Genomic DNA, 25429 nt, shown 5'->3' on the forward strand with positions numbered 1-25429 from the left:
ACAGCTGAAAGGGCGAGCATGTTTGGTGTTACGGGGATTCGAACCCGCGACCCTCGGATTACGAGTCGAGTGCTTTAACCACCTGGCCATGCCAGGCCCAGACTTTAGCTAGTTCACACTTTCATTCTAACCCCTTTAAGGGCCTTGTCCATGTATGTAATTATATTAATATTGATGTGTTAAATACACATTCACTTTATCAGATAAAGCAATAACCGCTTGTTTATGAATTATACGTATAGATGACCTGAATATACAAAATCTAATTATGACCATGATGAAATGTTTAAAATAAAATCAACACACAACTCATTCTGGTATTTCCTTTTTTTATTTTTATTTTTCAAATAGAGGACCGTGCCCCTCAGAATCCAATTACGAATTATAGTTAAAAATTATGGTAGACATACTGTTTGTTTGTTTTAGAGAAAAGCCACATCGAGCTATCTGCTGTGTCCACCGCAGAGAATCGAACCTCGGATTTTAGCGATTGACGTTCGTAAACTTGCAGAAATCCCCCATACAGCGACGAAACTCGTGGATACACAACGTAATTGGAAAAGCTCATTAAATATAAATTAAAAACAGACTCCCATATTTTTTTAGAAACTTATTAAATTATTAGTAATTTCTATTTTATCCCTGTTGTTTTTCTTATTTTTAACGTTAACCACATAAAACTTGTTAATTGCGTGTTTAAACACACAAATATAGCATAAAAATATTAATTCAAAGCTCAGCAAATATATATATTCCATTCCAATATTCAAAATATAATTTATCAAATTAAATAGATATATCTATCATAAAGACCCCAAATTCATCAGACATGGTGCCTAGTAAAATTATAAACATGATAGGTGAAAATACTGCTTTCATTCGAAGCAAGTGATCACATAATGTTTAAGAAATTCCCATACACAAAAAATATATATACATACTAATTTAAGTTGTCGAATCGAGAATGATGGAAAAAAAACTGACGAAATTTTTACATACTACCCAGATCAGAAATTCTCAAACTGTGGTACGTCACGTTAATGTCAGTAGTACAAGAAACAATTAACATAAAAATTCATCAACTTTGTAATAAACCCTATCTGTGCTTTTCACGTACATATATAAACTACTCCACTCACTTACAGACTCATTCTCTACCTACTCAGACTTGCCACTATCTTCCTACCTTAACCTGTTCAGTGCCGTAGACGAGATAACTCGTCCAAGCCGATCGGTAACACAGTGCCACGGACGAGTTAATTCGTTCTCAATAATACCTAACTTCAACGCTAGATGTCAGCATCATACATTATTTGACCTACTTATAAATTGTTTCACTTTCGATCCAAAATGGCGTCACGAAAAGAGTTACAAAATGAAGAAGCATTAGAGTTGTATTTTGAACTTGGTTCGGAGTTGCCGTAGCAGCTGAAATACTTGGCAGTCAACAGGTTAAAGTTAACGAAAATAGTACCATATATTCTTCAATCATGCCAGAAGAAACAAGCGCATCCTTCGCATTGATGGGCAAGTGTTAAAAATACGAACTTTTGTTACTGTTTTTCATCTTTTTTAAAACATAAAATTAGGCCTGTGTTTGTAATTTAAAAAAAAAAAAAAAGTGGTACGAGAGCCTGTAACGTATGAAACCCACTGGTCTAGATGTAACACATTTTTATTACGTTAGTGTTTGCGAGGAAACAGGCTAACGTTATTTACGCACATTCGCGCCCCCCAGCTGTAAGTCTCAGAAATGAATTTTGTGATTAACTTGAAAGGAACACACATACGTTCACAGCTGGTACCGCAAGTATAACTAAAAATAAATGTGATGGAAAATACTTAATAAAAAATTGAGAAGACTTGACTACAAACTTAAAAAAGCAACAGTGTAACCACCCTGTTTCTAATTAACCTCCAAAAAATGAAAATTTAACTCGACGCTTGAAACAGAACCTTGTTTGTTCTACTGTAACGAGATTTTTCCAGAAGCCTATAGGTGCTCATTAGCCGTACGTCTCTGGTATTGACATACGCGACACGTAACTTGGGTGGTAGGATGTTTTTGTTTATTTCAAGGTTTCATTTACCCAAAGCTCCTAAAGCGACATCTCAACCTGAACGATGACATTTTCTGTTCGCGTTACTCGAAAGGTGTGAATAACAACAATCTTCAATCATCACATAACACTCTCCATCTTTCCCAATCTGTGACGACTCCCCATGTTTGTTATCACCAACCCCCGAGCTAAATGCGTGCTCGCACTACATATTTCAAATACCTGCGTACGAAACAAACAACACAGCGAATACATTCCTACGTCCTGTTATACTATTGTCTTCCTACGATTCTCATTTTGTTTTATCGTCTTACGAACTTACACAAAATAAGTGAATAACTTGCAACCATTTATGCGTTAGATTCAATTGATAGGCAGATTCTACGAAACCCTTTTGTCAATTATAAACTATGCAAATATTTGTTGAACGTTACACTTTTGTAAATGTCCATTGCAGTGCGTGTTCGTACAAAAAAAAAGAAAGAAAGAAAAAAAACAAAGAGAGAAAGGAGTGCGTGGTTAAGGCTAAAAAGACAATTGTTAAACAATAGACAAAATATATATAATATACAAAATGTTTGTGTATATTTTCTTCATTCTTTGGTAAACTATATATACAATGGGGTTTTCTTAAGCTCCTATCAGACTGAACTCTCAATAATAGTTTTCTTGTAATAATACTAGCTTTTTACCATTGTTACAGAATTCTGCTAAAATTTAGTCTTAGAATAATGTAAACTATGACTAAAAAAATAATAGAAAATTCTAAATAGCCGCGTCACTTGAAATTCTTTTAGGCAGGATTAAATTTAATCTATGCAACTCTGGGCGTGGTCCAATACATCAATCAAAAGGATCTGACCTCCTGAGTCTAAAACTGTAATTAAATCTCAAATCGGACTACAGATGACGGAACTATGACCTAAAAGTTTATACTTGAAAACAAAAACAAAAAGACAACCCAGAGCCGTTGTATGAGCTGCTTTGCCGCGACTTAAATTACAATAGGAGCAACTTTTACAGCAGACAAGTTCAGGTTTTAATAACGTTTCAGCTCACAATGTCATCATCTGGTTTACGTTACGTTAAAAAAGACAGTTGAATTCCAGAGAATGTTACAGGCTCGTAATGGTGGAAACAAGTTTGCAGGTGGGGTTTGAGGTTCTGTGATAAAGTCGCGGTATCTTTATAACCGTCACAACCTACGTTAGCCGCTGTACGGTAGATATCACCCCGGAATGTGAAAAAAAAAATATATATATATATATAAAAGACCCACCAGTGACATCTGGAAAGAAAAGGGCAGATAGACTGACGAATTGAAAATAGTAGTTAAATAGGTTTCCGTTACGGCTTCAAATTGTGAAACAAAAAGATTTATTTCTTACACCCAAGGTTTTCTTCTTGTTATCCGAAACTTAAACCCGATATTTTAAAACACGTACACACACATCTTTGTTTGTTTTGACTTTCGCGCAAAGCTACTCGACGGTTATCTGCGCTAGCAGTCCCTGATTTAGCAGTGTAAGACCACTAGAGGGAAGGCAGCTAGTCGTCACCACTTATCGCCAACTCTTGGGCTACCCTTTTATCAACGAATTGTGGGATTGATCGTAACATTATAACGCACCACAGCTGAAAGGGCGATCATGTTTGGTGTGACGGGGATTCGAGCCTGCGACCCTCAGATTACGAGTCAAGCGCCCTCACTATCTGGCCATGCCAGGGCCCACACACATCTTAGTCGCAAGTTGAAAAATAAATACTGTTCCGTACGCTTCATTTTTTTTTCTTCTTTGGTGGTAATGGTAAATTAGAAGAAGGAATACCTCTTTTTTATGACGGTTTTAAGACTGTATTAACAGATGAAAACAACAAGTACTTGAAAAAAAGGCAAAAAAAAGATAAATACGTAGACAGCAGTGTACAATACCGCATGCTTTACTCTACAGTGGGTGCCAGCAATACTGTTAAGAAATGTAAAGAATAACAAAAAAGTGATGTTAATAAAAAGTTAATATAAGCAAAGAGAAGTACTTTACAAATAAAACTGGTGACTGAGAGAATAATAATAAAAATTTCTTTTTTTTCTAAATAGAGGATAGACTAAAGAAGTATGCCTAGTCTTAACGGCACAGATAACATTAAACGTTTGTGAACTCGGCCTAGGGGTTGTTGAATATGAAGTGCCGAATTATCAACTTTCATTGACAGTCCCGCCCTCTATAAAGACCAAAGAATTATAAGTAACAGTTGAGCGTTTAAAGTCTGTTTTGTTTTCACATTAAAATAACTAGCCGCAAATGAAACAGTGCTTTAAAATCTACAGAGAAAGAAACTTACTGAAAAGATTTCCGTAAAGAAAAGCTTCATTCTCTTTACACCTTCAAAGTTTAAAGCCGTCAAGAAAAAGATTGTATTATAGCAATTTCTCACGATATATAAGTACTGCAGGAAAACTCAGCATTGTAAAAAATAACTGAAACCCTTAAACGTACCCACAATGCTGTTCTTAGAAAATTGATGACGTTTCTTTACCTTAACGTTAGCCTTAAAAAAATTCAGTCAATTACAAAATCTCACAGCATTGTGAGAGTTTGTGTGTTTTGAAAACTATAATGATCTCGGGTTCAAATCCCCGTCACACCAAACACGCTCGCCCTTTCAGCTGTGAGGGCATTATAATCTTACGGTCAATTCCATTATTCATTGGTAAAAGAGTAGCCCAAGAGCTGGCGGTGGGTGGTGATGACTAGCTGCTTTCCCTCTGGTCTTACACTGCTAAATTAGGGACGGCTATAGCAGGTAGTCCTTGTGTAGCTTTGCGTGAAATAAAAAAAAAACAAAAAAATTGTACGAATGATAACTAAATAGGGTCACGTGATATCACGTACCATTGTGTTGAATGTGATAAGATACAGAGTTTGGTTGTTCGTAACAGAAAAATTTATCAGGTGTAGAATATTAGCCCAACTTTGAAAATATCACGTTAACTGGAGTTATAGAAGCAAAAGCACGCGAACACAACATCGAGGACTACATTTGATAATTGTCATACTAAAACCTGTAAATATATGAACTTTTTTGCAGTTTTCGTGAGGGTTAACTGTTGTGTGTTGTACATTTGCAAAAGCCTACAATATACAGCCTTTAAAAGTAAGTAACAACGAGAGATAACTATAAACTCGAGAGATTATGTTGTCAGTATAAAGAACATAAGGCATCAGTAATATACGAGAAAATCACGTGCCGTTTCGATTAAGAGATCCTGGGCTTCACTGACATTCCGTGCTGTCCGAATGCGCTTTGTGAAACTAAACTGAACAGACCTGTCTGTAACAGCTGTCAGATATGAAACGGGTTAGTGCTATACATTCAAGCTTATGTAATAGAACTAAAAGAATGCCAATTTTAAATGTAATTTAACAAATAAAAAATCTCAAGTGTATGTAAACAACTCCCCACACACACACACACATTTTTGGTACTCCAGCATACATGGCTGCAGGTGATTTAGAAATGGATGACGTTTCGGTTTCTGTGACAAATGCTATTAACTTCAGGAAACTAAACCCACAGAATTTGCAACTATAGAATGATCTATTTTACTAAAATTACTTCTGTAATACGATAATAAAACTTGTCAAATCATACCGAAGTAAAAATAAAACATTTCTATTTAGAAGTAATTTTATGCATAACAGTAATAATTTAACAAGTGAGAAAACTTACACTTTACCAACACTTATTAAGGTTTCACCAGTGAGGACGGTTTATTGGTTAACGTAGAAATATCAGTTTTCAGACGTGGTGCTACCTAATCCACTTTGCACTTTTGGTTATCAGTGCATTATAAGATGACAGTCAATCTCGCAGTTCGGTTTGTATGTAATTGAGCACAAACCTACACAACTGGCTATCTGTGTTCTTCCTACCACGGGTATCGAAACAAGGTTTCTTGTGTTGCAAGTCCACAGATATACTGCTCTGCTGCTGGGGGAACCCCGCAATTTTGTTAGGAGTAGTTGCTTCAAGCGGCGGATACTGCTGGCTGGTTTCTTCCCTGTGGCCAAAATTATGTACTACTATAACAGAATCATAAGTTGTTTAGCCTACAGGTGAACAAACAAGCAAACACATTTCAGTAGGTACGGCAACATCTATTGCGATATTTTAATAATATTGTTGTATTTATATGTCAACTTTTTTGGCACGCTTTTGTGATACCATCTAGAGCACATCTGTACCTTTTCAATATCATTGTTAAGACTAGGTTTCTGATTTTTAACCATTATAATATCCATAATGGTTTTTGTACAAAACTCTCTTTGAATAAATTTGGAGTTTTTCAACATTCAACAGGACAATGCGTTAAAACAGAGTTCAGTGTATTTCATGACATATTGCATCAGATGAACCAATGGTCATGATGGCAGCTTGTTTGGTTTCACATATATTACTCTTAAATTCTTCCATTTACCATCTCTAATTAAAAGAAAAAAGTAATAACTGAAGGAGACAAAATCCGAACGCAATTATTATTATAAACAATACTGATGTTTTATATGTTTTATATTTATTATTATTATAAACAATACTGATGTTTTATATTTATTATTATTATAAACAATACTGATATTTCATATTTATTATTACTATAAACAATACTGATGTTTTACATTTAGTTGGCTTCAAAAAGTATTCAGAGACAAGTTAATACAAAAGGGAACCATCAACAGCCGCGACTGTAATTACTCGTAGACCATAAGTCACTCAAAAGATGGAAGTATGAACTAAAAGTTTATACTTGAGAAAACAAAACAAAAACAACTCGGAAACATTCTTTGAGCCTATTGTAGTAAAAGAATAATTTACTTTTTCGTTAAACTTTCGTAAAACCACATTAAGCAAGGGAAATTGTAAACGTACGAGAGGGAGGCCACAACAGTGCTATCAACGTTCACCCATTGGTAAGAAAATGCTTCAGAGTGCACCATTTTGTTTCACTGAATAATAATAAGGTATTCTTTAGGAGGATGGCTTCAGATTCCCCCTCAAAACAAAACAAAATCTAAAAGTTGGCAGTCGTACTGAAGTTGTTACACAGTTGTATTATCTCTAATACAGTTTACTTTCTAACGTCTGGCTCTATAAATAAATAACAATTAAATTGGTTTCTATTTGTTTTCATAATATTATCTTTTCCCAAACGTATAATAATTAATTGTTCTAACTACATATGTTTTGTTCCACCAATCTACTTAGTAAATTTTGACGTACCCTTATAGCGATATAAAGAAACGTGGTAGAATAAGGGAACAATTATAATTACTGTTGGAGAAAAAAACGAACTGGAAATTTTCGTCTCTACTGGAAATTTGAAAGGTTTGACAATTTCATAAAATCAAAAATTATTTTTGATATTTAATCTTAATTTTTGAATCTTTTTTGTTAATTATAAAGTTAATTGCATTTCAAGTCTCACAAAAGTAGGGAACTACACTTCGCATGTAATTTAAACGATACTCTTAATGTGGTATCAAGTTAGTACTTTGTAACATCGACTTCACTTAACACTAAAACACACAAATGTTTCACTTTTAGGCCACTTAAAAAAAACAACTGAGTATTACTTATTTCTGCGTATACTCTATACGTCTTTTAGTATTATGAGTACTACTTAGTAGTTGAATTTAAAATTCTTACATAGAATTAATCATTACGGATGAAATTTATCTTCAAAAAATACTATTCCTGGGCCATTATTAAATGTAAAGTCAGGCTACTTTCCGATTTGAGTTGTGACAATGCCCTCTAGGTGTTTTAGCTGAAACTAATTAAATTAGAAAAATTATTGACTCTGATGTTTATGTATATTCTCCAGGACCTGACGCCCATAGAGGTCACAGACACAACAATAATAATAGTAGTAGTAGTATTATATCGACCCTCCCTTTCTCGCTTACAGAAAGACCAACCCTGTCATTACATTAACATTAATTCACCAAACTCCATTTACCTTTATTAAATATCAACTGTAATGCATGGTAAACAACTGGGTTATAATTTAACGTTTTCCGCACAAGATTTATTCACATCCTGGAGTCTATATACACTCGTCTTCTTGAAGTTCGGCTATAGTATTAAACTATTTTGTTTAAATATGCTAAAAAAAAAAACAAATATCGTGAATCATTTTCCACCCAACACTGAGTCAGAATGCGAAACCTCCCATACGTTGGACAATTGTTTTTGTTTGTTTGTTTTAATTTCGCGCAAAGCTACATGAGGGCTACCTGCGCCAGCCGTCCCTAATTTAGTGGTATAAGAATAGAAGGAAGGTAGCTAGTCGACACCACCCAACGTGGATTGACCATGATATTACAATGTCTCCACGGCTAACAAAACGAGTATATTTAGCGTGACAGGTATTCGAACCCACGACCCTTAGATTACGAGTCCAGCAACCAATTAACTGATTTAGTAATGCGTTTTAATCAACGTGGAATAATTGTGCTCCATAGAACTGGTTGTTTTGAGATTCGTCAGCCCTAACTTGATGTTAGATGTAATATGATGTATTTTTTAGCACTGAGAATACCGTTGTTGATGCAGTTAAATAATAACAACTTCAAAGAACCGTGATAAACGTACAAATTATCACATCCTTAGCTGTTTACACTTCCAATTTACTTACATTTATTACTGTGTGTATAGTAATTGTCATTCGTTCTAGAAAATATTAGAATTCTTAAAGATTTCAACACTTAAATATATACGTTGCATTTAATTTAGAAAAAATAATAAGGATTTGTCTTGAATTTCGCGCAAAGCTACACGAGGGCTCTCTGCGCTCGCTGTCTCTAATTTAGCAGTGTAAGACCATAGGAAAGACAGCTAGTTATCACCACTCACCGCCAACTTTTGGGTTACTCCTTTATCAACAAATAATGGGATTGACTGTAACATAATAACATCCACACGACTGGAAGTACGAGCATATATGTTGCAACGGGGATTCGAGATTTGCGACATCTGCATGACTGACTATGTTGAATTTCAACAATTAAATGACACAGGGGAGCATATCTGTAGTTACAGGAGTTTTTTTTAGATTTAACTTCGTGAAAATCCATCACACTGATACATTAAATGTAACTTAAATAATATTTTTAAAATGAAAATGTACGAGCCTTAAAAAGGAGTAAATTTTATTAAGTGGAATGTTTATTCATAAAAGTATATCGAGAACTAGAATTCACCCCCGGTGGCCATTATTTGATATATCTTCAGAGACTTCTACGCTTATAAAGCTAAAAGCTGAGGTTCGATAATCCTGGTGAGCATGGCGAAAGATGTCCGTTTGTGTAACATTGCGCTTAAAAACAAAGTACTGGTTTAAAAATGCAATGGTTTGTTTGCTTAGACCTAGCTGTAGAGTATAGACCATGCCAGGTTCTGATACGTATGTTTTCTGTAATAATACATTATGTTTCTCAGAAGTAAAAAAAAAAAAGTTACTCATCACATTTAAAAATAAATTATCCTTTAACTGCACCTCAACTTTCAATATTCATAAGAATTCTACGAGTCATATATACCACACTGAAAGTACTAGGAGTAACTATATAATTGTACGCAACATTTAAGATGAGGCCTGTTTGAGAACGTGATAATTTTAGAAACGTTTCAAAACTGTTACGTTAGAATATCACCCCAAACTGAAGAGTGGTTATGATGACATACGAATGTAACTTCAATTATTCTGATACACCTGAGTCTGAAGTTTATTTGGATTAAGCGAAGTGATTGTCTAATATTGTTTACAACTATATAAAGGAACTTTAAAAATATGTGGAAAAAGGATAGCACCGATGTTCCTACCATATTGGTGAAATTAACAGAATCTTTGTTAATTTCGTTTTTAAACTGTGATAAAAAAAAACACGAATTGGTGATAAAGTTAAACTCGGTAGCTTCTCTCTCTCTCTTTTTTGGCACATTTTGTTTGACAAGTTTATTTTAAAGAACCGCATACAGTTTGAAAATATGCTCTACGTACACCAGCGACGTGCACGGATTGGGAACGTTATTTGAAAACTTTCATTATAGTTTCTGAAATATAATAAAATTATATACGATTTGAACTATTTTGGTTTTTAAAATAATAAATAAAATACAATTTCAAGGCTCGTCACAGTATATGTGAGTATACTTAAATAAAGACGGCACGATGAAACCCGCCAATAACGTGTATGAGTCATCACCTAAAAACTCTTTTTTTCTCCATTTCTGGTATAATTATTTAAAGTTAAAAGTTAGGCCACGCCTTGGCTTTGCAATCTGAACAAGTTTATAGGTGTTTGTGACTCACCCACATCTCCAAACACCATGCTTGTGTGGACCGCTGAAGTCACAGTTTTGCACGCATAAAAAAACGGTTGTAAAAGATGGATTCTTAGTCAGTCGATTTCTGTTTAGTGTAATTGACATGTCAATGCCACTATAAAATACCACAATGTTTTCGGGTGTAAAGCAGAGCAAACGGATTTTAGCACATACGACTGGATGATTCATCTAGTGTTTATATTTAATACACGTTTATAAACAACCAAGAATAACGTGATTTAAACAAAAACATTGCAAACGTTTTAAAATTATTTTGCTATTGTTTATTTACACCAGACAAAATTATATTTCACATATTTCATACTATTCGAAATCTATGTTATTATTACAGACACATATACCTTCGGGAATAGTGGCTCATAGTAAGCCAGCAGAATTACAACGCTAAAAATGTGGTTTCGATACCCATGGAGACCATAGCACAATTAACCCATTGTGTAGCTTTGAGTTTAACAACCTCAAGCCAAACATTCGGGATATAATTTACAACGTCTAATCAACTTTATTATAAAATAAATGTTTAAACCTGATAAAACACCAAACATCGGTCATGGTCATAATTTCATTATAATACCACTACCTTTCAACGTCATTCTAAGTAGCCTAAATTCTTAATGTAGAGTACATATTTATATAAATATATATATATATATATATTTCATCTAACATAAGTCTTTAAACGACTTCCTCAATGAGCACGTCATTGTTTCATCCGGGTTTTAAGTCGATATTTCATAATACCCAGTCCACTGCCTATGGGAAAACTAAGTGATTCCACTTGAGTAACAGGAACACTTGCCCAGTATGTATTCTTATCTTTGTTAAAGATGACCTAAGATGATTGAAACGTTGCTCTGTACTTTATTTTAATTAATTTTAATACCCATACCATCCGTCTTGAGATACATTTTTACTTCAAGTGGGTTTCTCATTATCACGAACTACTTGCCCAATATGATTTACTGAGTAACAAAAATAAGTAATTTAAAATTTGAATTTCTTTTCGACTCAGCAAACAAAGAAATTACGATAACTCATAAGCAGCGAGTAATTACAAAACAAAAATACGTTGGCCCATGAAAAACATTCATTCAATTAAGAGATAATAGATAAAAGTTTTTTCTTTAAATCACAATTTTAAAAGTTAATTATGAGAAATTCCAGCAAAACTGTAGATAAAAATATGTCCTTTTAAAAGTGTCCTTTGGACACTGTCAAATAACTTTCAATGGTTTAGTCATCATCTGAGAATTAGCATAATAAATTTATGCAGTACTAATGATCTTAATTAATCTTTCATTTCTACGTTATTTCTCACCTAGCAACGCGCAAAGCCTAAACGTACATCAGTTCTTTTTAAAATTTTATTGTATTTCTGTTGGGTTCTTCAGAGCACAGGACTGTTATATAACATAAAACTTTGAGAAAAAATATTCATACCGATCGGTTCTAAGCAAATAAGACGTTAAAATAGTACATAAAAAACGCGTCCTACCATCGACTTTAGCTATTCAGATATTTTATTTTCAAATGCGTATTTTAAGTGGCTATAGCCAATACTCTTGTATTTAAAATTTTTGAGAAGCCAAGTTTTACAGATGGCGCGCTTCCTTCGTAGGTAACAAACTACGTCACATTCAAAGATCATGGCCCGGCTCGGCCAGATGGTTAAGGCACTTCGCTCGCAAACTGAAAGTCGCGGGTTCGAATCCCCGTCCCATCAAGCATGCTTAATCTTTCAGCCGTATGGGTGTTATAATTTCATGGTCAATTCCACTATTCGTTGGCAAAAGAGTAGCTCAAGAGTTGACGGTGGTGATGACTACTTGCCTTCCCTCTTGTTCTTCGCTGCTAAATTAGGGGTGGCTAGCGCAGATAGCCCTCTTGTAGCTTTGCGCGAAATTCAAAAAAAAAAAAATCCAAGAGCAATATTCTGGCACAAACGCACGAAAACTTAACGTTTCTTTAATCTAGCAAATTATGTTCTAATTATTCTATATCTGTTATATAAAACCGCTATAATAACAACTGGTGTTTTATCAACGCACATTATATATACAGATGATGGTCAAAATAACTAGGCCCAGCATGGCCAGGTGGTTAAGGCACTCGACTAGTAATCCGAGGGTCGCGGGTTCGAATTCCCATCACACCAAGCAAGCTCGCCCTTTTAGCCGTTGGGGTGTTTTAATGTTACGATCAATCCTACTATTCGTTGTTAAAAAAGTAGCCCAAGAGTTGGCAGTGGGTAGTGATGACTAGCTGCATTCCCTCTGGTCTTACACTGCAAAATTAGGAACGACTTTCGCAGATAGTCCTCGTGTAGCTTTGCGAGAAATTCAAAACAAACAAACCAATCATAAGTAACTTTCTCGGAAAAGTCTTTAACATAGTAACAATTTGTCCCACCTGATTTCGGTATTAGTCTGTGGATTTTCATAATATAATATAAAACGTAGATCCACAAAGAACTGTTTATTTGGTTTACATTTTTTTTCAGAATAAATCGCGTAGTCACCGTAGAATGCGTTTGTTTGTTTTTGAATTTCGAGCGAAGCAACATGAGGGTTGTCTGCATTAGCTGTTCTTAATTTAGCAGTGTAAGATTAGAAGGAAGGCAGCTAGTCATCACTACCCACTGCCAACTCTTGGGCTACTCTTTTATCAACGAATAGTGGGATTGAGCGTGTTATTATAATGCTCCCATGGCTGAAAGGGCGAGCATGTTTTGTGTGACAAGAATGCAAACCCGCGACCCTCAGGTTGCGACTCGAGCGCCCTAACAACCTGGCTATGCTGGCCCCGTAGAATGTGTAATCTGAAATGGGCGTAAGTCGAAACGTTTACTTTCGTTTGTTTTTCAGCTTAGTCGTGTTTTCCCTAAAATGACTTATTTACTTTAATATTCACAATGTTACCGGTATATTTAGAAACTAATGTAGGATTTAACTTTTTTAAACCTCCGAATAAACAGAACATTGTAACTGCTCCTTTGATAAAATAATAATATTGTTCAGGTACTTTTATTGGTAAAATTTAAGATATAAGATGTAGTTGGATACTTTTATGATAGTCTAACAATGTAAATATAACTATTTGACTTTAAGCAAATACTTGGTCCTAACTTTTGATTCTATTATCAGCATAAAATAAAATTTAACGTTAAAAAACTAGCACACAGGTTTGTGAGTAATTATAAATTAATTATGCCTGCATATACTACTGATAGTCAAAAGTAGATGGTAAAAAGTATAAGTAATAATCACATCCTATAATTTAATCACTCTTTCTTTGCTGTATTAAACTAATTTAATAATAGGCAACAGAGTATGATTTTACAATAAAAAAAAGAAAAAACGCCGAACTATGTCCTATTCCTTGGGCTTAGAGTCGAAAGGCCCGTAGCTTTTAAAGGCAACTTTATACTACTAGACCATAAACGTTTTCACTATAAGTAAGAACTGCATCACTGAAAACTTTTTATCCCTAAGAATTCTCTTATTCTAACCCAGTATACTATTTTAAAAGAAAAGGATGGTAAAAATATTGTCAACTGACCTTTCATCCTTGTGTCGTTTCAATTGGCTCATCTCTAATTGAAACTTAAGCTTATTTATCTCAGAAACCAAAGCATCTTTCTCTCGACTCAAAATAGCATTCTCATATTCTAATGCTTCAATTCGAATAAATTGTTTTTTTATGAGTTTATCTTTTACTTCAATAATTTTCTGAAATTCTTCTAAATGTTCTTTATCGTCGTTAGTGTAGTCTACAAAGTTTTCTTTCATTTTTAAACAGAACTCCGATTACACACAAGTGTCCTCTACGCTCACCGCGAGCGCCATTTAAAATCAATATAAACTTCTCATGTAAAGCACGTGCTTTAGTTTCGAATTGATTGACAAAAAATAAAAAAAGCGTTGGCGTAAGGGTTTTGTTTTTATTTTTCGTGATGTTGTTTAAGTTAAAATTATCAGTTATTATTATTTTTATCGTATTTATTATACGAAATTATTTATTTCATTTCGTTATGTTTATCACGTGATTTTACGGAGGTACAAATGTTATTTAAATAATATAACTTTACGTGTAACAAAAACTGTACGTCTGAAAATGAAGTTGTATTGGTAATTTATTTGCAAGTTTGAATAATGGAAGCTCAAACAAAAGATAAACAAATATTGTTATGAGTGGTATGCTTAATATTCCAAAACTTAGCACGTAGTAATTTTGTTGTGATTTGAATATGTACGTGGTTGTTAATTTTATAAAATTGTGTCTAATGTCACGTTTTTCAACTGTTATTCTAGAAATAGTAATAATACAGTTGTTTTAATTTCACAAACTTTATAAGACTTTTAATGAAATTAAACTTTTCAAAACTAAAATGATAATGAAATACAAAATTACGAATTTTTTGCATCAATGTAAATAATTAATATATGATTGCACATGATGATGAGAGGTTGGAAATGTGGAAATTTTGCGTCATGGAGTGACAAACAGATATTGAGAAACAAAATGCTTAATGGAATATTTATTTGTTAGATTGCAATTATGTTCTAAAATATGTAGATTATTGGCGAGATTGCAGTAACTACAGCAAGGGCATTGTCATATATATTCACAAATCTAGGGCTTTCACACTCCACTAAAAACAAAAAAAAACTAAAATTACATTACTTCATTATTAAGTCAGGCTAATAATGTTTTATGCCAGAATGGAGTAAATATCTCAGGTTTGACAGAGTAAAGCCTCAAGCATAATATATTTCATCTAGTTCAGGACTTCCAACCTTACTGATTACCTGTGAGAGATGAACCCATCCTGACCAGTCCCATAATCATGTAACAATTATAATCACACATTGACCATATCTTATTTATCTGCAGTATAGGTAACAAAATGAAATAGGGACTTACCATGTACTTAGTTGAGATGACTCTTAGGGATGAAATCTCATCAGATGATTAGAAATTTAACCTACAAGATATTAAGAACTCTTTCCTAATTGAGGCTTAAACCTGAATGCTTGAATCAAGTCTCAGTGTTTCTTAACATTCTGGTAAATTGAACATGAGCTGATCATTGGGTATTACAAAAATATACTCCCATTACAGACATTATTGTGGTACTATCTAGTTTTGCATAGGATGGATTAACCTGTCTTAAGTCTAAACTTGTTGTCATAGACATCTTCTTCCTTTCCTGTAACAAGCTTTGTGAAAGAGTGATCTTTTCCAGATATCTCTTTCACTTGTAGCTAAAGGTGAAACTCTAATCTACTACAAGAATCATATAGTAACTACCTTCTATGATAAGTCAATGTAAGTCCAAGTCATGAACTTTAGGTGGATCTAGTGTAGCATAGTGAATTCTATTTTGTTTAGAAGTAACGAGTCTGGAGGGAGATCATTACCTGTAGTGTTAGGTCAACTATTTTTTTCAGAAGGAACAAGCCTGGAGATAAGTCCCTACCTGTAGTACTAAGTCACCTATTTTGTTCAGAAGTAATGGAACTGGAAAGATAAATAACAAGTCTGGAGATAGATCAACACTTTTAGTGAAAATACAACTATTTTGTTTAAGAAAAGTTTTGATGCAAAATATTGTTAAATTTAATTCTAATTCTTGGATGGAAATAAGAATGGATTTTGAATATTTTCTGTAGTTACAAACGTGGTAGCATTGTATATGACTTGTAACTGGCTTGCATTTACATGATCTGATATGTGTGTATATATATATAGTAGTACTGTTGTTAATAATATAGTAAAATAACTAAATTTCATGACTATACACTTCAAATAGATTAAAAATACTTTCATAATTACACGAGCTCACTGAAATGGATGCCAACTTGGAAAGGTCTCATTTTTTGTGATAAAATTATTTTTGTTGTTGAAAAGTATCATTATTCATTCTGCTCAAAAAAATTATTATGGAATTTTTTTTTGTGAAGTTTTTAATTTAGAATTAAGAAGAATATCTTTATTATTATACAGGATTTGAGGTACAACATTTTGTTTTTCATATTATTGTTGTCATTATTACTACAGAAAACCTTTCAACAACTTGAGAAGAAAACAGCTGAGAACAATGTATTGTATAGAATAAAAGGTTTTTGACATTTTTTTCAGTATGAAATTCTGTAAAATTAATTTCATCCATACATTTACAATCACTAATAATTTGATAATATTGTATATGAATGGTCTTTCTGAGCTGATAATTACTATTGCTTGTGATTGTTCTGTTTTTGGTCACTTTATGTTATATGATGGTGCCTGGTCAACACTGGTGAAACATTGTATCACTTTATATTTTCCCTACCCCAGTAAAAGCCATAATAAATATTGTGCTGAATGAATAAACGTGTTTTCAATTTGGTAGCTAGCCTAGAAATATAACAAGTGCCTCGTGGACTTCTGTATAATCAGGCAACAAAGACACGTACAAAGATAATGACAACCCATATTACAAAATGGAATAAACCAGACTATTGTTATGTCTATGTCAACTTAAATGAAGGATGTTCTTTAATAGTCATGATAAACTGTACATGTATGAGTATGAATTAAAAAGGAAAAAAAAGATTAATCATGGAAACGGGTGTAATGGGAACAACAAGTACTTAGAGGGTAATTAAATGATAGATGGATTTATACTGCACATAATACTGTTGTATGTACTCAATATATTTTGTGTCTAGGTTTGCCTTGCTTCCTGTAGCCTACAAACAGTTGTTAGCTCTTTAGTTGATCTCATTATTACTATATAATCAGATATACATATTTGTAAGAAATATTTATACTTGAACATAATAGAAATTATTGTTTATTTATTCAACATTACTTTAAAAACTAAGAACACATACAATTATTCAAAGGAAACAAAATTTTTAAAAACCTTAGTAGAATGTTTTTTGGTGTTTTTTTTACTTTGGAATAGAGTATAGTGAAACACCAATATTTGTTCCGGAGCATGTTCAGTACCAGTTATATTCTAATGATAGATATTTTTATGTAACTTTAAATAAATTCTATTATCACCTTTAAAAAAATGTGTAAAATTATTTATCAATCACAAAAAAATTTTGTCAATGTTTACAAACTCTGCTGCTTATACTTTTTCTTATGTTTTTCTTTCATTCTAAATTACATCATTTATCAAAATATTTCACTTTTTAGTGTTTTGAAATTTAAACGTATTTGGTACAGTTTTTATATAAGTACTGATAATTTACTGGACTAAATGCTTTATTGGTTAGTTTGGAGTATTACATTAATCTGTAATTATTTGTTGAAGCTTTTATGACAGATAATGACAAGTGTTTTTTGAGTGAAATTCCTTTTTGGTTCATTAAATTATATTTACATTTATTCGTGTTCAAACGTTGCATCATTTAGTTGGTAAGAAACAGCTATCAGAACCAAGAACTGACTAGAATAGCTAAAGAAAAATTTTATTGAACTCAAAACACGTAGTCTGAATTCTAACCATTTTTCTCTTTTATCTTATCATCAAACATGTTTTTATGTATTATTTTCCTAAAACCATAGATGTGTGAAAGGATCTTTTTTTATGTTAAACTTCTAAGGTGAGTGTCTAGCTTTATGAGGATTCATTATGTTTAGACATTATGAGAAATCCTTATATCTGAAGTAAAAAGGAGGTTCATGGAACATGTGAGGAGTGGGAATTATCTAAGTGAAGTGTAATGACTATTAACATATCAATTGCAAAATCACTTTTGGTCTGTATTAAAATAATAATCTCAAGTCAAATTATCTTGTGTTTATTTTAATTAATTTAAAGATTATGTACATTCTAATATGGATATAATAAAAATTGTTTTCAACTGAAGTTTTGGAAATAAAATTAATTTCTTTAATGTTACAGTTGTGTATAACTTTTGGGACACCCTGTACACTTTCACAAATCAATATGCAGATAATAACGCAACTGTAATGTTTCATTCAGTAGCATATCAGTAAGTATTTACTGGCTGATGAACTGCAGTCTGTGCTTATAGATATTATTGTAATTTTAACAAATGGCAAAAACTTATGTCAAAACTAACATTTCAACTAGCATAAAATATAACTTGGTGACATCCGTTTTCATCATATGTAAACTTAAGTCGTGGCTTAACGTGAAAGCGTAATTTTGCTGTTAATACACATAGCTTATATTCACCCAAAGTTCAACTGAATTTAAAATGTTTCTAGTTTTATTTACATAATTTAACATGTTTATTTTGAGGCTTGACAATTAATGTTTTCAAGTCAGAAAATCGTATACAAGATAGGTGTACAATTCTACCATTAGATTGATTTTATTCTTTTGGTGATTCAACTGCATATTAAAATATATTAATTCATTAAGATAGGAAAACATAATCAATCATATAATTTAGCTCAACAGTGTTTACACAGTAAAAATGTGTACGTTGGTCATTATAGGGTAGCAGACTGCCAGCACATCCAGAAAGTTTTTGCATTAATCGTATTTAATATTTGGTTACTTAGCACGATATTTATTACTAAAAATGTTGATTTAACATCTTCAAGTTCACACCTACGTATAATATTCTGATTGAACACAGTTGTTGTGAAACTAAAAACGTACAAATTTCAGCTGTTTCAAAAAGAGCGTTAGAGGGGGAGTTGTGGTGATTTATAAAGTTGTTCCAGAGGAACTTGTCATCCCATTTTATTTCACAGAAAATATTAAGATACGTTTAAGACAGATTACTGGCATAAAAAAATTTAGTGGCAATCTCAGCTGATACATGTACATCCACCTGTCAGATCTGTGTGAAATGGTAATATAATCATTAAAGCAAGAGTCATATCTGTTTTCTTTATGTAAGAATGGGTAGATTTACACCATTTTAATATATACATGTGTGAAGTTAGTTCTCCATCAGAGTGTTCATGAAACATCTTTGGTGAAAACCAAACTCAGCAGCATTTTTAAATCTATCAGTGCTACATGATCCACTTTACGAACTGTTTTGTTTTAAATTACATAGTATAGGCGGTTAAGAAAGTAGATGTCGTTTGACTTTTTTTTTTTTTTTTTACAAACGATTTCTTGCAAATGGATGGATTTGCCTTCAATATCACAGTTCAATCACACACCACATTTCATGAACCACTTTGTAACACTTGTCAATCTGTTCCACAAAAACGGCATCAAGAGTAGGAAAACTGCTCTCAGGAAATACAGGAGAATGTATAAACCCAAGAGCTTCCAGGGTCTCAGATCTTGACTGTAATGGATGCATCAGTGGCATGCATTACCCTCTTTGCTTGGTCAAATAAACCTTGACACACCCCAACGTTTAATTGGCTCCTATAATTCCAAACTGAATATCCATCTATGAGGTGGAAATGTTGTCCTTTCAGTAGAATTATCACACTCATTTTAGATTTATATACAAGAACCTATATACAGGAAATTCTATAATTAGGGAAACGTACTAGAATGTACGCATAGGTCTTCACAAATAGTAAACACAGAAAATCAGCAGTAATGCAGTGTAGTGAATATCAAAATAATTATAAGGTACTACATACTAACATTTTAAAAAATGTAAAACAGTTATCAATCCAGTTAAGACACAAATAGAAATAACTGTCAGAAAGTACCTAGTTGATAAACTAACATGTGGACCTGAAACTCAACGGGTGCAACTGGATCCAGGAGGACCAAGAACACACTGGAGCAATGGATAATGTGGTTATTTATTATAATAATGGAAAAAGATGGGTGTATGCAAACTGTGTACAAGTTTACTTGTTAATAAAAGTATCAAAATATAGTATTAATACATACAGCTATAAAAGACGGTTCTAAACTGGGTTCATAAGCAAGTATAATTAAAGATTCTTGAACATGGTATTTTTTTATTACTCCATTATTATGAAATTTATTTCTAGAAGATGAAAGTTAACAGGCCATTTGGATATAACATGTTTATAATAATAAACATTATTTTGAAAGTCACATTCACCCTTCACAAAATTATGTTAACTTTATCAGACTACAATCTATTTTGCTTCATATATAAATTTAATAAACACATGAAACTGTGCTGTAGATTACATAATAGGTTTAAATGGGAAACTATACATTTGTTCTTAGCTTTACCATATAAAAACTACACATTTATTAGTAGAATCTTAAAACTTCAGTCACGTTTAAATTTTCACACACACAAACATGAGTCATTGCATAGATACACAAAGTTCTGGCATAATATGTGTATTTCTATAGGGTTGTGGTCATCCCTCATAAAAACTTTATTATATACGTTTTATTTTAATTAATAAAAATCATTTTATAAACTATACTTTTCTTCACCCTATATTGTCTTTACTATCAACTGGACAACAGACAGAAATATAAAGTATTAGATGCAGAGAAACATATGAAAAGTTACTTATCACACAAGTGTGCTTCATCATGAACGTGCACTTTAAGCAACGCTTGATATTCAGTTTCAAATCCATAATGTGTCACTACATATACTTCAGATGTTTGGTTTTGTTAAAATTACACTTCATAGAAGAACAGGTTTTACATTTTTGAACTTAGAACATATATACATATACATATAATACAAATGTCTTATCAGTGTTGCATTTATAAGTGTCGCAGGTCATTTTCCAGTTGATACAACTTTGCTTTCAATCCTTTCAAGTCGCCTGTTAGCTGGTTGGACCTTTCAGATGTTTCTTTGATTGTTCGTAGCATAACTAGATCTTTGTTATCTTCACCAATGTGGATGGCAGCCTGAGAATAACATGTAAAAAATAATATTTACCAGCTTATTGATGTATGCTGTAATTCACTGAATATTAAATACAAAACATAATACATACTAGCTTATGAACGTATGCTGTAATTCACTAAACATTAAATAATACGACATTTAATAGATACTAGCTTACAAACATATGCTGTAATTCACTGAATGTTAAATACAAAACTTAATACATACTAGCTTATTGATGTATGCTGTAATTCACCGAATATTAAATGATACCAAACTTAACGCATACTAACTTACGAACATGTGTTGTAATTCACTGAACATTAAATAATACAAAACTTAATGCATACTAGCTTATTGATACATATTGTACTAACTTTACATTTTATGTTTTACAAGAAGTTAATTAATAATATCCATTAAAACATTTTTAACAGTACGTTTTTGTAGATTAATTGAGATTCCTATTCATGCAAAATACACTTTCATGTAACTTTAACAAATAATTTTATGCAGCATAATGCATTTACTGAAATGTTTTACCTATACATTTAAAAATAGTTTTTTTTAATTCTAGAGAAAAAATGGAATGTGTAGAACCCTCCCATAGATCTGTGCCTGCTTGTAAAGCATTAAAAACAAACATTGGTATATATTTAATAGTTTGGGCCCCTTCATAAATCCACAGATTCACACCTGCTTGTACAACACTGAAGAATGCATTTACAGTTAAAAACACGATATAATGATACAATGTATATAAACAACAAAAAGTTTACACAGAATTTGTGGTCAGTGCTACCTTCCCCATCTGGTCAGCTGTTCAGAGTTAGTGAAATATAGTCTTGGTAGCAATAGGAGTAACAATTGGAAACCATAATTTCAATCAGTTATTTTCATGACACTATCTAACTGTAATTTTAATTAATCAAGTGATTTAAAAATTGAAAACATTAATAATCAGAATAGCTATCTTCAATTAGTTTACTTCTTTGATGACAGCTTATTTAATCAAATTTTGATTAATTAAGTGCTGGAATAATTAAACGTTAATTTTGATTTACCAGTTAGTTTATATGACAAGTCAATGCTCAAAGTTAATATATTAAATTGTACAGCTGTAGTAATAATAATATTTAAGGGCTGATTTCTTTACTTGTAGCTTATTTCATTAATTAGTGTATTTGACACCCACATTTGCCAGTGTAATGGAAACGCAGTTACTTGATAAAAAAAACTGACAATTTTATTGAGTTAAAGTTTCAACATTATGAGCTGTAAATTAAGAATGGAACATTGTGAAAACCTAAAGTTAAGAGATCATTGTAGCTTTCATGTACAAGTGTTAATTTATTATCTTACTAACACTTTTAAATGATCTAATAAAGTAAAATAACAGTTACTTTTGCAATCATTGATTTTGTTTTCTAAAAATGTCTCCAATACTTCACAAAAGTATTATTCTATGTTTATGAACTATATTTACCTTCCACACTTGTTTTTCAATATCTTTTAGGTTTGATTTAAGTCCTTTAATGTCTGATCGAAAACCCTCTATTTCTATTCGACGTCTTTTCTCAAGATCCTGGTATCGAGAGTTTAAAACTTGAAGTCGACTGTTTAGTTTATCTGTTCTGTCCTGAAATGCAAAAAAGTCTCTCTGATTCCCATACAAAAAATATTTCAGTACAAAGGACATTCAACTGAAAAGGGAAGAATAAAGTTAAACTCAGACAAAACAAGTAAAAAAATTAATTTACCACCAACATTATTTGATATGCAGGTATTTTCTAACAAGTGACAGATGGACATAACAACAACACCAGTGGATTGATTAATAGGAATTTGCAAAACATAATAGTTTCTGCAAAAAAAATGCTCCACAAAAGAAGTGCCTATAACTGTCTCTTTCTTGGACACTAGGAAAACAAAATCTTGAGAAATTTGTATTCATTGGTCTCAGAATTGTACACAGAGAAAAACTGTATTCCCAAAGACTAAACTTACAAGTGTGTAGTTTTCAAAAGACAGAGGTAAGAGGTAGTCAAGTTTGAGAAACAATCCATGACATGCATAGTGTAAAAACCACAGTAAATGGAACAAGCTGTCAGAAGTCCAATATCAGAGAAACTAGTTTCAATATACTTGTACATTCTCTTCAGTCTCGTGTCCAGACAATGCGAGATTGAAGAGGATGAATAAAACTCTTGAAACAAGTTTCTCTGATATCGAACACCTGTGTTCTTTTATTAATCCATGACATGAAATGCTAATCTACTGACACACAACAATTATCACATTAAAATCAGTGAAATCTGGAAAGAACAACAGTTCCTGCCCACAACTTTATCCACAATCATCTGCTCTTCCCCATGGAGGATGAGTTTCCAGATCTGTAGAAAACATGATGAATGTAAAATATCTTGAGGTTTACTACAACTTGGTGCAACACTTCCTGCTTGGAAACAATGGTAATTAATTTTCCAGTAACCTCACTTTTTTTTCCTCATCTTGTATGAATACTTTTAAGAAGTTGAAGCTCTTTATTTCAAAATTCAAGTAACAAAATTTTAATAAAAGAAATAATTTACAATGTCAGATATTAATTCATATATTGTATTAGAAGAAATACAAATGAGTGAAGGTACTCATGGACCAACTAATTAAATGGTTATGTGATAATCTGGGAAAACATGATGATAATTTAACAAACAATCTCCAACTCATCCAGGGAAAGTTATACTAGTTTAATATGTAATTATGGTTCCACCAATCTGTAAAACGCACAAGTAGGTTACAGGGATAAGTAAAGCACAATATGTCAAGAATGTTGCTGGAGTTGAAAAGGTTGAAGGCTATATAAATGAAGATCTACACAATGTAAAGTTGAGAGTATTTGAATGATTTGAACTTAGTAAGTTCTGACAATGATTTTTTTGTCTTGTTGTTGCCTTTGTCTATTCTCTTGTTATCATTTCAACCTTTCATGCCAATCATTCATTTACTGTATTTATTCCTTTGTCACATCACTGCTTGTTTAATTTCATCTTCTACTCCTGACGTATCTTAATTAGCAATAATCAACAGTAAGTCACTGTTTGTCAACGTTTTGCTCTGGAGTATGATGTTTTGTTTTGTTTGCTCTAGTAGGTGGTGCTACTGTTTCATCACAAATCTCCTATTAATTAGACCTTATTGCATATTTAGAGAAAGTATTTTCTTTTCACAGCTTTTCCACATGTGCATCTATGACTTTTGGAGTTTGGTATGCAGCATGTGGGCAACAAGACTTGCTAAAAATGAGCACATGTTGCCTCCATCATCATGGACATGAATATCTCATCATGTTTACATCCTTATCTGATAAAATGATGACATTTCAAGCATCTTGTAAGCTTGTATCTTCCTCAATAAATTGACTAAGGATACATTAAACAAAGTCTGATAGCAAATAAACAGGTTACCCATGACTAACCTTATACAGATCTTGGGAGAATGATTTCTCTTCTTTTAACCGAGAAATTTCGTCTTCTAACTTTACTGCTTGAGCTTGATACATCTCAGCCAACTTTTGCGTCTGTCCTAATTGGGTCTTCAGAGACTGTACAATAAGATTAACAAAAATATAACACTTGCAGTTAACTGGATTTTCATTATAAGATAAACTGTGCTTATTGTAGTACATTAATAGTATCAATCATGATTATATTGCATCAAAAATTAAGTTAACATGCAAGATGAGATGCAAAAGGTGTTTTTATATTAACTTCATTGAATTCATTTTATTTTTAGAAACTATAGGTTGAAGGCTCCAATAAGAGAGCTGACAGCATGCAGAAATAAAAGACATCTGCAGAAAACAGTCCTAAAGTTCTCCATATAGGTGGAGTAACCATGCAAAATATGTCATTTTTTTATTTTACATCTATCAGCTATGGATGTACTGTTACAAATATGTTAAATTGGTGTGCCTACGAGTTCCATACTACAAAAATGGCTATTTTTCCATATAGACACTTGCTTAAAAACCACAACAAGAAGTGTAGAGGTACATCATACTATTGATAGATTGTGAACATCTGAGAACAATGCATTGCTGGTTAGTTTTGGAATTGATAATAATTGCACATTTTTTCAATAATTTGCAAACTTGGTTACATTCTCCATTCTGTTTAA

The 25429-nt window shown here is 32.4% G+C and overlaps 2 protein-coding genes and 1 long non-coding RNA gene across 3 annotated transcripts in view; 1 reads left to right on the forward strand and 2 right to left on the reverse strand.

Annotated features, from left to right (window-relative positions):
• Positions 1-5005: 5005 nt before the first annotated feature.
• LOC143235993 (uncharacterized) lies at positions 5006-14300 on the reverse strand. Its single transcript, XM_076474151.1, has 2 exons — positions 14028-14300; positions 5006-6123 (listed from the first exon to the last, which is right to left on the reverse strand). Exons 1-2 carry the CDS (start codon positions 14255-14257, stop codon positions 5925-5927), a joined length of 429 nt encoding a protein of 142 aa, XP_076330266.1. The 5' UTR covers positions 14258-14300; the 3' UTR covers positions 5006-5924.
• Positions 13102-18333, forward strand: LOC143235994 (uncharacterized). Its single transcript, XR_013019418.1, has 2 exons — positions 13102-13298; positions 15920-18333. It is a non-coding gene; the product is annotated as an uncharacterized LOC143235994 (long non-coding RNA).
• A 2046-nt stretch (positions 18334-20379) lies between these two features.
• LOC143235992 (coiled-coil domain-containing protein 77-like) overlaps positions 20380-25429 on the reverse strand; it is a 31320-nt gene continuing 26270 nt past the window's right edge. The window contains exons 8-10 of the mRNA XM_076474150.1: positions 24729-24854; positions 22740-22892; positions 20380-21273 (exon numbers count right to left, since the gene is read on the reverse strand). Coding sequence (XP_076330265.1) covers positions 21124-21273; positions 22740-22892; positions 24729-24854 — 429 coding nt within the window. The 3' untranslated portion in view covers positions 20380-21123. The remainder of the gene's footprint in view (positions 21274-22739; positions 22893-24728; positions 24855-25429) is intronic.

Source organism: Tachypleus tridentatus, chromosome 13 (genome assembly GCF_004210375.1).
Source record: "Tachypleus tridentatus isolate NWPU-2018 chromosome 13, ASM421037v1, whole genome shotgun sequence".
Classification (NCBI taxonomy): Eukaryota; Metazoa; Arthropoda; class Merostomata; order Xiphosura; family Limulidae; genus Tachypleus; species Tachypleus tridentatus.

Excerpts from the sequence above, each read along its gene's own strand:
- LOC143235993 (XM_076474151.1), bottom strand. The coding sequence starts at position 14,257 with ATGAAAGAAAACTTTGTAGACTACACTAACGACGATAAAGAACATTTA. Across the intron at positions 6,124-14,027 it reads AAACGACACAAGGATGAAAG|GGAAGAAACCAGCCAGCAGT; the intron begins GTCAGTTGACAA and ends TTTTGGCCACAG.